Raw genomic sequence first — 14,395 nt, forward strand, 5'->3', positions numbered from 1 at the left:
CTGAACTGTGAACCTACTCACCAAGGACAACGTTGCTAATGTTTACTTTAATGCCAACTACCCCTAGTTCAATAAAACCAGTCCTTGATTTTCCAGCGCTGCTGCTTCCACTGAAAGGCCATTAACTCACAGCAGTCATGGAAAGGGCCAAATCCTGCTTACCAGTGTCCCATCAAGAACCATTTCCCACGTGATTATTCTTATGCTTGCTATACTTTGTACTGAACTGTGTAGGAACAGTGATGTGCAATGGTAATGTTGCTACTTGCCCTCAGCATGCCAATGGAAAGTCCAGATATTAACCTAACAAATAAATAAATAATCTAATTGCAGTATGTGTGGCAGCTCTGGGCTGTTTCTCCCTCTGCATTTTGTAGTCTCACATGAATGTCTCACACATCTTGCAACACACACATCTTGCATCAATTTAGAATAGTGCATGTGTGTTTAAATTGCCACTTTTCTCCTGCAAATTCATAAAAAATGGGACCCAGTTCTTTGCTGATCATTACTTTCATGCAGTTCACAATGAACAGCTTACATTTATTTGATTGTTTTATATTTTTATAGTGCCTTTCTGGAAAAGTCACCACAATGCCAAATTATGATACTGACTAGGATGGCTTTACCAACAATGGGATCTCCCATGGAAATAGAGAGCACGATTTTGTCTCATGCTCAAAGCCAGATTTCTACATTTCATGTTGATGTTCAGACTTTGATCCAAGGCGCATTAGTGAGTGACCCAGATCTTTTTTGTTTGGTTGATTGATTTTTCTTTCTCCTGAGGCATGTGATTTAGTTCCGTATCACTCAAGCAAGGAGCCATCTGCTTGGCAGACAACCCGGTGGAACGCAAATTGCTCATTCCTGCCTTTTTCTGGTGGCTCACACTAGCTCTGGACTATTTGAGTCAGCATGTGAAAGACTGATAAATGGATTGCCCTCCTTTGGAGTGAGTGGAATTAACTACCTTTCCAAACTTTCTGACCACACAATGCCCAGTTTCACCATCCATAGCTAACAAAGTACTTGCCCTAACAAAGTGATGTATACTAATTACTGATTGAAAATGCAAGAGATAGGTCTTTTATTGCATCATCTTAATTGGTGTAAGGATATGCAAGCATTTGAGTTACACACAGATCTTCAGGCAAAGTTCAAATCCTGCCTAATCTTACATCAGCAAAACATTTGTAAGAAATAAGGGTCACACATCTCCCTGCACCCAAAACAAAGATTTGCTACTTCAGGGTTGCTATTTCAGAGTTGTTATCCTGAAGCAATAACCACCTGTTAATTCATAACTCATTCATTTAGTGAGACCAAAATGCCATACATAACTCTTGGACATTAAAGGTATACTCATATGCGAAGCCTAAAAGCTAAAAACACTGTCTGCAAATGCAGTTTCCAAGCACAAAGATTAACACCATAGCTTCCCTTATCAATGTACGTGCCAAAGCAGAACAAACACACTCATATCGACCATGTCTATGGAGAGTTCCTGGAACTCAGTCATCAGGACAGCTCCTGGAACTCAATCATCAGGACAGCTAAACATTTTTGTTTAGAGATCTGATCATGTCAGGTACTATATACCAACAAGATCAACAGCAACAGTTCTAGGTTCAAGGTCTGCGATCAAAATATGTATCAACTAATGAGACAGACTGAAAGCTAGCACTGTGGCTAAAAGATGGAGCTATGAATTAGGAAACCCTTGGTATGAATTTCATAGCTGCCATTAGCTCATTAGGTAGCCTTAGGCAAATCACTTTTCTCTCTGTCTCAAGCTCTCATCTGGAATACAAGGATAATACCAGCCTATCTTACAGGACTTTTGTATCAATTATAACAAAATAATTTATGTGCAGCACTTTGAACACTCAAAAGCCCTATATAAATGCTAATGCAAGAATAAAATTAATCCCCAGCAATCCACATTATTACATGAATTCAGAATATTTGTGAGGTTTCTATAAAGTGTGTCCAAATGTACAGAACCATGCTCAGAAACTTCTATGATACTTTAGGTGTCCATTAAACATAGTTTGCAGCACATTTAAGTAAGCAAAGTAATGACAGTGCAGTTGACAGAACTGTCAGCTTGGGGGGTGGGGGTAGCAGAACTCCTGAGACTTTCACTCTTGCATGAAAGGAGAAATTCAGCAGGTGAAGTTTCATCCATTACCTCTCCATGCCAAAGTATCACCAGCTAATTTTTTTCCTTGCCATGAAGCTTTAAAAAGCATAGGAACTCTCCCAGGAAAAGAAGGTTAGCTTTCTAAGAGTGAGCTATAATCACCACCACCACCACCACCCCAGACTGGAAAACTACACAAAAGTCAAGTGTGCTCAGGTAAAAGCTGAGAATTGCCCTGGAAATGGATAAAGCTAAGCTTCAACTAGAATGACACTGATGTGAAAGGACAGCACTATGGCCAAGACATGGAAGCCCAAAAGCACAAGCGGAAACAATGTGAATTACATGTAGGTTGATTCATGCAAGGGCTCTCTTTGGATGAGCTTTTTAGTTTCTCTCTCTTGGGTTAAAAATGTGATTAAAACTGTAAGATATAAGGTTGTCAGGAAACATTTTTCTGTGCCAGAGACACAGGTCTATATGTAATACTGCACATATAGAATCACAGTAAACAAGCAAACCTCCTCAACGGCTACCTGTCCAGCCATATATATATATATTTTAAAGGATTCTTACCTGGGTATGTACTTAAAGGCTGGCAGTGCCATTCTCCAATGCCACGTCCATAACAGTAGCACTGATATCTGACACCATGAACGTGCTTCTCCCATGAATCCCCAATCTGATAAAAGGTCTGGCTCTCGGAATCTTGGCACTGGTCTAAAAACAGGAAAACAAGAGGAAAAGGTGTGGTTATTTCAAGGTCATTTCAAGCATGGGATTCCTCAGGCTTACGAACTAAACAAGTCCCTCTCTACATTTCCATGTGGTATAAATTCCTGTACTAATTTGACCCCAACCTGCCTTTGACTTAATCTTAACCTGAGATGGGTTTGTTTGTTTTGAAGTGGGACATTCATTGGCTTGGCTTTAGAGGGCTGCCACCTTCTGCCCCCAACCCCCACCAAGTAACATGATAACGAGAAGGGCTTAACAACACAACTGGACTCAAAGGCTGCTGGAGTGGCACTTCTGTGCAGCCCATCAGAACCCACATCTCACTTGGGTAGCTGGTACAGGGTTGCCCATCTGTGCCACTGTGGCCCGTCGCTTGGTGAGAAGAGGAAGGGATTAATGCCCTTCTTTGTTCCACCATTGCCTACATAGGATGGAAAGGCTGTGTCCATGTATAAGAGCTGGACTACACATTCAGCATAATCATGTGATACAGCTCTATTGGATCTGTGCCAAGTCAATCTGAAGGCAGAAGGTGCAATGGTTAAATGCTCTCCTGTTTAAAATGCATCCTGCGTCCGGAAAGCTAGCCCAGCTAAGAACAGCCTAGTTTTTTATGTGCAGGGATTTCTTTATTTTTTATTAACAGAGGGGGGAAATGCAAACAAGCATTTTCATCACCCTTTCTCTAGCAGTGGGTAGTGCCTCCAAATGTTGTGGTGCTCAAATCTCCACCCCAGCTCTCCCCTACTCACTCCCATCTCTTCCCTCCTGTCCTATGTGTGCTCAAGTTCTGTCCTGCACCCTTTCCACCTTAACAGAGTTTATGAGAAAGTGGTTTGTCTAAAGCCAGATAGTAAGTCTGTGGCAGAGAATCCTTCAAACATAATCATTCCATGATTTTGTCTTGGGATGGGAACTAAAAGGTGACAGAAAAGGATTTAGCTAAGGTCAAACAAATGAGTCTGTGGCCGTCTGACACAATGTCACAAACTCCGTTAGTCCTAGCAAATGTCCGTTAGTCCTAGCAAAGTAAAATAAAGGCCAGCCAAATAAAACAAGCTTAACCTCAGGTAAGATAATATTTGTTAGAACTGTCTTTGATGTTTTTTTGGTTCAAGAGAGCAGAAGACTTCATGATAAAAGTTTCAAACTGTGTTTCTGCTCTCCTGTACTACTATCTCCCCAAGCAAGGCATATATGATCCCCTAGGGATTACAAGAAGCTTAGAGCAACATTAGACATGGAGAAAGGGCAGCTGCCTGGCTGTCCTACAGCACACGAATCTGGCTGAAAGCATATGAAAGGGAAAGACAGTAAGGGCACAATCCTATGCATGTTTAGATAGAGAAAAGGCCTACAACTCCCAGCATTCCCAAGCGAGCATGGCTGGCCAGGGAATGCTGGGAGTTGTTGGCCTTTTCTCTGTCTAAACATGCATAGGGTAGCGTCCTAATAGTATAAAATTGTGGGACTGAGAATCAGATTTGATCCTGACTGGTTGACTAGTAGGTTTCCAGTTCCTCATGGGCCACAGCCAGGAGAAGATACTGGGGTAGCCTGAACTAAAAGGGGATGCTTTGGGAAAGCTTGTTTCCTCTGAGAGATTCACGGGCACAAGTTATTCATAATTGCCCCTAGGCTTTGCCTCTTTTGGCACCAATATGATCATTGCAAATAGACGTCAATCAAAGCCTCATGACAATGTCTAGGACAGATGTATCATGAACACTTAAAATAGTGCCTAGATGACCCTGGAGAAGTAACAAGAGTCCAACTTTGACAACTGAAGGAATTTTTCAGACATCAGGTCTGAATTTGCCATTAGAAAAAAAGAAAAAGAAAAGCTTATTTGATTTCATGGGCAGATATTTGCAAGTTCTGTAACACCTAGTCCAAATATGGGTGTTTCAAATTAAAGTTAATGGTCCTAATTCAGAGAGGCAAGCAGCGCGATCTGTGTGTATAACAGAGCTTATACGCCCTGCATTTGAATGCTGCAAAGAGGTAGCATATACTGGTTATATTAGCACAATATATGGTCATTGATTGCAGCAGAAGGGAGCCTGAAAAGGACTGGCTCCATTTCTAACTACTTATAGCTCCATTAATTTACCCTGAATTATCATTCTTGCTGTTTAGCAAAAACCTGTTCGCGCTGTCTCTCTCTCTCTCTCTCTCACACACACACACACGCTCGCACAAGAGAGACAGATAGGAATGAACTTACCAACAGGATCACATTTCCATCTTCCCCGACCTTCGCCAAAGCATGTACAGTTCAGCATATGTCCTTCTTCATGACGTTTGTGGAAGGTCTGGTTAACGTCATAGGTGATCCCATCAACTATGCATTGGTCTGTTTTGAGAGACAAACATAATATTTGTCCCATTGATTACTTTGAACAAATACGGACAGCAACAGAGCATGTTGTTCTCCCACTCAGTTTAGCAATGCTCTCTTGTGAGACCGAACTGCACAGGTTTTTCCCAAAGTAGAGCAAAGAGGCAGGAACTTCATGTAGACTGGTATTTCACCTCAGGAGACCCTCCTAAGGCATAGGCAATTATCACACAGACATGAGGGTGGGATCCAATGGTGTTGCTCCATTCACAGAAGGGACACAGATTCAGAGGGAAGTTCCTGCTCATAGAAGGAGAGATGATTTTCATCAATTACCCCCTTCCTCCTGAAAATCTGCCAATTGCTGCTGGATCCAAGCCCCTTCCATAAATGGTAGGGCTCTCCTCTTTTCAGAAAGGCACCACTGGATCAGTACCAATAACTAACATAAAAACTACTCAATAGTTATCTAGGATCAGATTAAAATATACCCCATGACTCAAATTTGCATTTTTCCTGGCACTGAGATTCTAATATGAGAAATAAAGTCTATATGATGTGCAATTTCTATAAAATGCTATATCCTTGAAAAACCCTTATTCAGCTGTCAGCTCATTATCATGTTATTTCTTCCACAAGGTTTTTGTTAAAAAAAACAAGGAGCAAAGTACCACTACTAAGAATGAAGAGTATCATGCTCAGGACCAATCTGCTGTCTCTTATGACATGCTTAAACCATTAGCCAGACGAACAAAACAGACAAAATATGGAGGAGAGTTAGCATGCTACAGATCCAAACCATAGACACATCAGTTCAGGCCTTCAACCTGAATTTCAGGGACTGGCTGGATCTGTGAGCACAAGGGATTGTTTGAATGCTGGAATCTTCTATTTTGTGTCCTCATGGGCTTTGCAGTTATAGCAATACAATCTTCTTCAGGCATATAGCGGTACCCTCATTCATTTAAAATTTTTACCCTTGTGGACATCTCTTGGTCCACAATATTTCTTCTTTAAAGCAAGAGGATTGATGGAGTTGTATATCCAGCAGCCCCCCCACAATCGTGAGGGGGGCCCTTTACGACTACTAGGGGCTGCACTGCTGGCTCCACCCCAATGTTGTGCAGTTAGGGCAGCATATGCCCCAAACATCAACATGTTGACCACAGGCATCAGCAAAAGAGAAGCCTACGTGAATAGGCTTCCAAAGGATCACAAAATAGGCTATTCTGTTCCACAGAACAGGCTTCCCGCAGGTTTCCACATATGGAAAGCCTGTGCACAAAGGATTCCAGCCCCCTCCCCACTTCAGACATCCACACTCAATGTAGAGGCAGGGCTGGGAAAGCCATGCAATCTTGTGAAGTCCCCTACCCATCATTTTATTGTGTTCCCCTGACACTGCTTTTTTGGTAGTAACAGGTTTTTTGTACACATTTGGTACTGAGATTGACCGTTCCAGTAGTTACGGACAATACTGAATTTTCATTAAAATGCTGTAATCCAGCCTTCCCCAACCTGGTGCCCTCCAGATGCCTTGGACTACATTTTCCACCATCCCTGGTCACTGGCCATGATGGCTGGGGCTGATGGGGGCTGGAAGTCCAAAACATCTGGAGGGTACCAGGTTGGGGAAGGCTGTTCTAATCGATAGTTTCTCTCCTGAAAAACCAAAGCAGTTGTGCTATCCTTCTAAGACTAATTCCTCTAGGACATATGGAATTACTTTTGGATCTCTTTGTGGGAATAAAATAGGTCTGAATTCTGAACTACCACGAAGAACGTCCGTGCTGGTTCCAGCAGTAATTCCAGTAGTAGCCTGGTAGGGGCATAGTAGGGCAGGCACAATGAGAGATCACTTTAAACCTACCTAAACTTTGGTAATGCAAATGCAGGGAGCTGGGCAGTTACTGAGCTAAATAAAGTTCATGAGAAACATTGGAGGCTGCTGCCCCTATAAATTATGTTCAGTTTCAGCAGCAGTGCTGGAGAGTTTTCTTCCCCTCCCCACCGCTGCTTCTTCCAAATGCGAATCCACTGGTGTAAGCCAGATGTAGGATGATCAGATGCCTGTACTCTTCTGTTTGAAGTTTTATTTACCTTTCATGCTGCCTAAGCACTTCTCTACCCATACTCCAAGGCAATTTCAATAGCATGATCTGCCTAGTTTTCCTGCAGATTAGGCATCCCTCTCTAGGCAGCCTTTAAAGTGTCACTTAAGAAGAGCAAAGTAGCCATGTGATGCTCCATACTTGCTTTTCAGTTTGTCAGAAACCAACAAATGAGGCTTTGTCTAAGTTATCAAAAGGATACAAACAAAGGATCCTGCAGTGAAGCACCCCAGATTATGTTTATACAAATTAGCAGGCATTTCCTTCATTTGCACACTTTATTCTGCTTCAGAGATTCAGAGGGGGCATATTCATTTATTTACTGGGCCAAGAAATAAGTTGTTTTCAAGATCAGAGGTGGCAGCAGGGAAAAATAAGAGCACGTCTGGATGAGAACATCAGTCGCCATTCCAAGGGAGGAGGTGTAGCGTGAAGAAGCATGGGAGAGGAGAGTTAGGAGATCAGCCTGAGAGCTCAAATTACTTATAATGTTACTGTTTCCTATCATGTTTTGAAAATGGATGTAGCGAAGCAACCAGAAAATGGCTGCATATCCACCCTCTTTGTAGTGTGAGGATACAGGACATTTTAGGCCTGGATCATATGCTCGTGTGGCCATCCATCAACCATAGCCTGCTAGGTTTGCCACAGGCATACCAGCTCTGGATGGGGAAGGTGAGGATGGGACACACAGCTGTGGTGATTTTCACTGTCAGGACAGACCAGAAAAGGGCCACCACAGTCGCAAAAATGACGACTACATTCCCCGCCCGCCCGCCCCATACAGAAGCTTGGTCTGAACCAAGCCAAGATGCACAGGAAATGAATAAAGAGTTTGAGGCATTTGTGTGGGAGATTTTGCCTCAGAGCCTCTATAGATGATTCTGAGGTTTTCAAGAACTGAGGTTTCCCATTAGATTCTGTATTCTTCATGAAATTCCACCTGTAGTGGTCTACAGAAAATGAAAAGCCTTGGCCATTATTACTCATACCTGTACGCCTGGATTTTTGTAGCGATGCCCTGCATAATTGCTGAGCCAGAGTCACTTTCTTTTAAAGCCAGTGGGATAGCCTCACTTTAATTCAGTGATTACTAATTACACAATAAGACTTCCTTATATTTAAAGACTGTCTGCTATAACACCCTTCTCCATGTACTAGCTTGCAACCACGCCATACCTTGACTGCTTTGTAGGGTAATCCCTACCATACAGACTGTAATTGGTCACATCGAACTGATCATAGAAGCAAAATGAAATACCTCTGAGCTGGGAATAAGCAATGCAGGTCCACTCTCCACGGCCATTTCCCACACAAGTGCATCTCATCATATGGCCCATGTCATGCTGCTTGTCCCATTGGTCTCCAACACGGTACATAACACCATCATTGGTTGTGCAGATTTCCTCATGAGCTGTTCAAGGAACAACAAAGAGTGAGGCTTATTTGTTGGGGCTTGTATTTGTTCATGCCATGCTTTATATTAAGCAAAATAACAAGACAATCTCCCATGAATATTAATTCTGACTTTACACCAGAGTCTTGATAGTGATGTGTTTGCCGAGGTTGTAATGAACAGCTGTTTTCACCTAAGCATATTAGATGTGAATTTCCATTTATTTGGGGAAGAAAATTCAATTTGGATTGGCAGCTACTTTGAATTTTACATTCTAAATCTGAATTAAGAAAAACTTGGACTCCTGAAAGATTTGAATGAAAACTTGGCTGAATTTGATTTAGGTTAATCTTTATAGACAGCACCTAACTTTACAAACAGCTGTTGAGTCTTAATTAATGTTCACACAAAGTATCACTTCATAATCCCCAAAGAATTAAAGAGCAACAAGCAAGCCAGTTGTCTTCTCACAGAACTCTCCCTAAAGATATATTTTACTTACCTGCCATGGGGCAAAATCCAAACTTCTGATCAGCATCATAATTTGGGGTGGTTCCGCACCACTTCATGTTATCTCTCCGCCCCTCAGAAGTACAATCAGTGTAATTCCGGTTGTTGTAGAGGAAAGGAAAATGGCACAGGGCGCCATTGGAGTTACCACCACGTGTCTGAACTAAGACTGCAAGAAAGCAAAAGCCATTCAAAGAAAGTGATCCAGGGTCCTTATCAAAGCTGCCAATCAGAGTCATCTCCATAACACCTTATCATAATATCTGGGAGAATGACATGTTTGATAATGAATATGTAGCAATTCAGTCCAATACAAAGTGCTTGCCTTGGACCTCGAGGGGCCTGTTTTTGAAACCCAGCTAAGCACTGCCACTCTGCACAGTCTCGGGTCAAGTTCACAAACACACAGTACAAAGCACCTCCACAAAACACAGCCGGAGCTGCCTCAGCCAAGCCCATGCCCACACTTTGATGGAAACTGTAACATGGGACTTGGTGCATCTCCAGATAAAGCAACACAAAACACAAATTACAACCATGATTTTTATACCAGATTGAAAACTGTCATTCAGGAGTGTTCCCAAAGGAGGATTTATTTCAAAACACACTGGGCCTAAATAAACCTTTTCCAGTACACCTGGACATCTCCCCGCTTCCTTTTCCTGCAGTTGGTGCCTTCCTTCAATTTGCCTTCCAAATTGGTACAATTTGTTTTTCCTGCACTTCCAGATAAAGTGTTAGTGACCCAGCAGTGGTTTTCACCATCTCTTCTCCAATGTGCCATGCTCACAGGAATTACTGCGGAAAGGTGTGATATCTAGACATGGAGCAGATTATATATCCTGTTCTCTGTGCTACCAGGGGTTTGCTGAGGTATGTCGCATGGAACCACCTGAGCCTGTGTAGGCTGACCCACAGCTTCACAACAGCCTACCATATAAGGCTATTGTGAGGATGCAATGGAATAAGGTTGCAATTAATTTTAGAAATGTAACAAATATGGTCTACATATATAATGACTTGCACAAACAAAAGCAATCCTCCATCTGTATGGTAAAGGCAGGGGGGGAATTTTTACTCGCAAATGTGGAAAACCAAACTCTGCTTCTGCGTTTAAGCCATTCTGCTCATTTAAGAATTCCTAGGCAGAGAGACATTCTTCACCTCTAGCTTTTCTTTCTCTGATGTTCTAGTGATGCAGTTTCTTGTCCTCATTCCTGTTCTCAGGAGGGAAGAGAGGCCCATCTGTGCTCTTATCTAGAGACTAGGTGCAAAACAGCCAGAGTACACCTGGACCACTGCAAAACCGGAGGAGTAAACGTGTACCAAGACACATCTCTGTTCTCAATCACTTTTTAAAAATAGAAGACCAGTCTATTTTTGGTTGGAGGCAATAGCTAACTCATTCCACAGGACCCATTTAAGGGAAGCCCTTTGCTCACTGGCATTACATCTTCTTCAACATAGTGCAAATGTAAGTTGCTAGCGAAGGGCAGGACAACAGCAAATTTACCCACATGCTTACTATTGATAGGGTTTAATGAAAAATCAGTGGGGTGGTGGGCAGATTGCCTAAGAGCAGAAGTCCTCTGTTAGACTTTAAATAAGTCCTTAACTTACAACCCTAATTACAACCTAATGGTTTTAAATAGTCAGAAAGAATGAGACATGTGCTTATGTGATTCTATTTAAAGGATTTCTTTTCCCTCCTTCATGAGGCCCTTTACATTGCAACATTATAATCAATGCCACTCCCAGTTGCTAAAGGAAGCACATTATTTAAAAAGATCAAAGTGGGATAAAAGCAGGTGCAGTGTCCAAGCAAGTGGTCTGGATTTTCACCTGAGGTGACCAAAAGCTAAAGAAATCAGATCTTTAGCAGATGCAAAGTGAAAAACTACAGCATAGTAAGATCAGATCATCCAGAACCCCAAAATCTGAGGAGAAATTCAGATGAAGATAATTTCACATGTGCCCCTAATTTGAGCCACTTGAGCTCTGCTGGGTGTGTTCTTTTCATATCATGGACAAATCAATCTTTTTAAAGAAAACACCAACACCATTAACATCATTTGGGTGGGCAGTTTGTGTTTTGATAAAATGTTAGTAGCCAACAGCTTCACTCCTTCTCGGACCATTTAGTTACAGAGAGCCCTGTTTTAAAGCAAATCTCTCTCCCCATCTCCAATGGAGGCAAATTGCTTTCAGAGGAAAGGCCACACAAGCCCATTCCGAGAAGCAGGTTCTGATTGCTGCTATATATGGCAAACTGGCTGGAGATTCAGGATCTAGGGAGTGACATCAGAACATTGCACTGATCAACTCAGGAGGCATCTTTTCCCTAGACCTAATATGGACATTGGTCTTACTGGACTAAGAAGAAGAAAAAATGCCAGCCAGACACATTCAGAAAAAAGTGCTCTGAATAAAGATGCTTTGTCTGGGCTACCAACTCTATTTCTAAGTAATACACATGCGCACGCGCACGCACCCCTCTAAGAGGTGCACACTAGATTTATATTTCAGTTGACAGCACTTTCCCTAATGCATCTCCTAGGATCAGGTGATGAGACACAGTAAAGAAACACACAAGCGGAACTGGAGAGTAATGTCCTAGCATTCCAATTCCTGAGGAACAATGTACATCTTTCCTATATAGAGAAACTGCAAAATAGACCCCTGGTAATGCAGCTTCCCCAGGGCTTTGCACCAATGTGGAACAAGACGCAGCCAAGGAGAAACCATTTTGAAACTTTAAAATGGAAGTGAGGTAGGAGGCTCAGGAGTAAGTCCTACTGAACTCAGTGGCACTTAATTCTAATGCATAGGATTGCACTAGTAGATTTATATCCTAGCCTACCCATGGTCTGAGTACTGAGAAAGCTGTATGTTGTGGTACTGCTATTTGTGTTTTGCAAAAAGAGAACCTAGCATATGGACTAGGTTTTTCGTAAAAAGAGAACCTAGCGATGGCCTTGTAGGCCCCTTCCAACCCTACTATTCTATGACTGAATACTAGCTTGCTCATGGCTATCTGGTAAGGCTATGGCTGAGCCTAGATTGGAACCTAGTCTTCCTATGTCAAAAGAATTGCTCTACTGCACTGAACTGGTTCTCTAATAGGGCTACGATGGGAATTACTCTTTTCATCTTTCCCAGACCTTCTTTACGTCTTTTATTTCTTGCAGTTCATCCCCACATAAGAAAATTGTCAGCTACTGAGTTCAGTGGAGCAATGCCAAATTACAGTTAATAATCCTGTGCCTCCATGGTCAGTAGTTTCTCCTAGCCTGCTAAAGCCTACACTGTATTTCTCCCCAAATAGGCATTTATTTTTAAAAGTTTACCATTTTGTTCTGTACAGAAGGAGTATCTCTGCTCCTGATCAAAGTTTGAAGTTGTGCTGCACCAGAGCATCCCATCAGTACGGCCTTCAGAAGTACATGAGTAGAAAGTCCTGCCATTGTAGGTGAATGGGAGGACACAGGATTCCCCATTGGAATTGCCACCATAGGTTTGGGTCACCGCTTTAAAACAAAATAGAACATTGTACCAGATCCTGTCATCTAATCACAAATACAAGACAACTTATTCCTTATCAGAGAGCTCTTCACTACAGTAATTTCCTCCAGAGAACAGTTTAACAATAATACTTAGCATTTATATAGCCCAGAGTGTTATATGCCACCAGAGGACTGGCTCTCATTCCTCCAGATGAGAGAAAAATTATCCCAAGGCTGGTCCCACCAAGCCACCTTCGGCACCAGAGCTTCAGGAACGCAGGTAGTGGCAGCAGCTTCACAGAAGGGCTCCTGCGGGTTCCCTCTCTCAGAGGGAGAGATGCTGTGACAGGGACAGGGAGACTTTTTGGTTCCTTCAACATCTGACCACATTAGATGTTCTGTTCCCACAGAAGTGGCACAAGTAGCCTTTTAGATATACGGTGAGCAATAGAATTAGCCATACGGAGGCCAGATTGGTTCAAGAACTAGGACATCTAGCTTAGTATACTTTCCTTGATGCTAGTCAGCTCAGTTCTACTGCACTGCAGCAGAAGTGTAGTAGTAATGGAACAACTAAAGTGTGAGCCATTCTCCTGAGGTGTATTTCCCCGCTGGTCTTGATAAATTGTCTGTGAAGACCTACCTCAGTCAACCCCATGCCCATCAAGTAGTATGTTTGTATGTATGTATGTTTAGCCTGTGATCACATCTTTTCCTTTCTGGGGATCTTTTATGTACCAAGGATCAACAAAAATGCCTCCTACCTGTTTCCTGGCAACTGACTCCATTGCCCAGACAAGTACAAAGCATATGCTGGCTTCCCTGTGTCTTGAGCCACTGCATACCCAAGGAGTACACCATCCCATTGTCAGTTACACAGTGCCCATACGGAGCAGGCTGGGGCCGAGGATGGTAGAGTGCTGTTTGTACATCTGTGATGGTTGTAGATACACTTCCTACAGCAGAAAACATGAGAACAATCAAACTCCACAGCAGTCAACATGAAATACTAGGGCTGTTGCTTACTTAGAAAAATGTTAGTCCTCAACTAAGCGTCCTCTCTGAATTGTTTAATGAATCCATTGCGAGATTTGCAAATGAGAAAATGGCATTCTAAAAATATTCTAAAAACCAAGTATGCCAGACAATAGATAAAACATTACTTATCGCTGAGCCAGACTACATATCCCTTAGTGGAACTCTGCTGTCAGTTTCAGATATAAGTTTCTCTCCCCTACCCACACTGCCCCACTGCAATTACTGCCTACAGTAGGGTGTTGAAATTTGGTCCTCGGGCTGAAATGGGTTCATTTCGGAGAAGCTGTCAGGGGCCGCATTCCATGGGGCCAAAGGCAAGAGCGGCACAGCAAACAATACCAGCATATTTTAGCTTAAAGTTCTTATTCCTAACAGGGTTGAAATGCCTCTCCTGAGGCTTATTTACTGGCAGTAAGAGCCTGAAGCTACAAGAGGCTGGCATTTGGGGGTATGTTTGACCCCACCCCCTTTGCCCCTGCCCATCACTGGAATGTGGCCCCCAAGAGCTTCTCTGAAATTGAATTTGGCCCTCAGGCTGAAAGAGGTTCCCCAGCCCTGCCCTAACCAGTGTGCTCCAATCTAACATGAGCAAAGTACATTTAGGTAAATGGG

The 14,395-nt window shown here is 42.6% G+C and overlaps 1 protein-coding gene across 9 annotated transcripts in view; it reads right to left on the minus strand.

Annotated features, from left to right (window-relative positions):
- Positions 1-14,395, minus strand: part of FN1 (fibronectin 1) — a 93,734-nt gene that overhangs the window by 67,617 nt on the left and 11,722 nt on the right. For all 9 annotated transcript variants that reach the window (XM_084819508.1, XM_084819499.1, XM_084819489.1 and 6 more), the window contains exons 8-13: positions 13,510-13,701; positions 12,590-12,769; positions 9,235-9,411; positions 8,598-8,750; positions 5,112-5,240; positions 2,723-2,866 (exon numbers count right to left, since the gene is read on the minus strand). In XM_084819508.1, coding sequence (XP_084675634.1) covers positions 2,723-2,866; positions 5,112-5,240; positions 8,598-8,750; positions 9,235-9,411; positions 12,590-12,769; positions 13,510-13,701 — 975 coding nt within the window. The remainder of the gene's footprint in view (positions 1-2,722; positions 2,867-5,111; positions 5,241-8,597; positions 8,751-9,234; positions 9,412-12,589; positions 12,770-13,509; positions 13,702-14,395) is intronic.

Source organism: Heloderma suspectum, chromosome 1 (genome assembly GCF_057233095.1).
Source record: "Heloderma suspectum isolate Gila_16-S chromosome 1, 16-S_ref, whole genome shotgun sequence".
In the NCBI taxonomy this organism is placed as follows: domain Eukaryota; kingdom Metazoa; phylum Chordata; class Lepidosauria; order Squamata; family Helodermatidae; genus Heloderma; species Heloderma suspectum.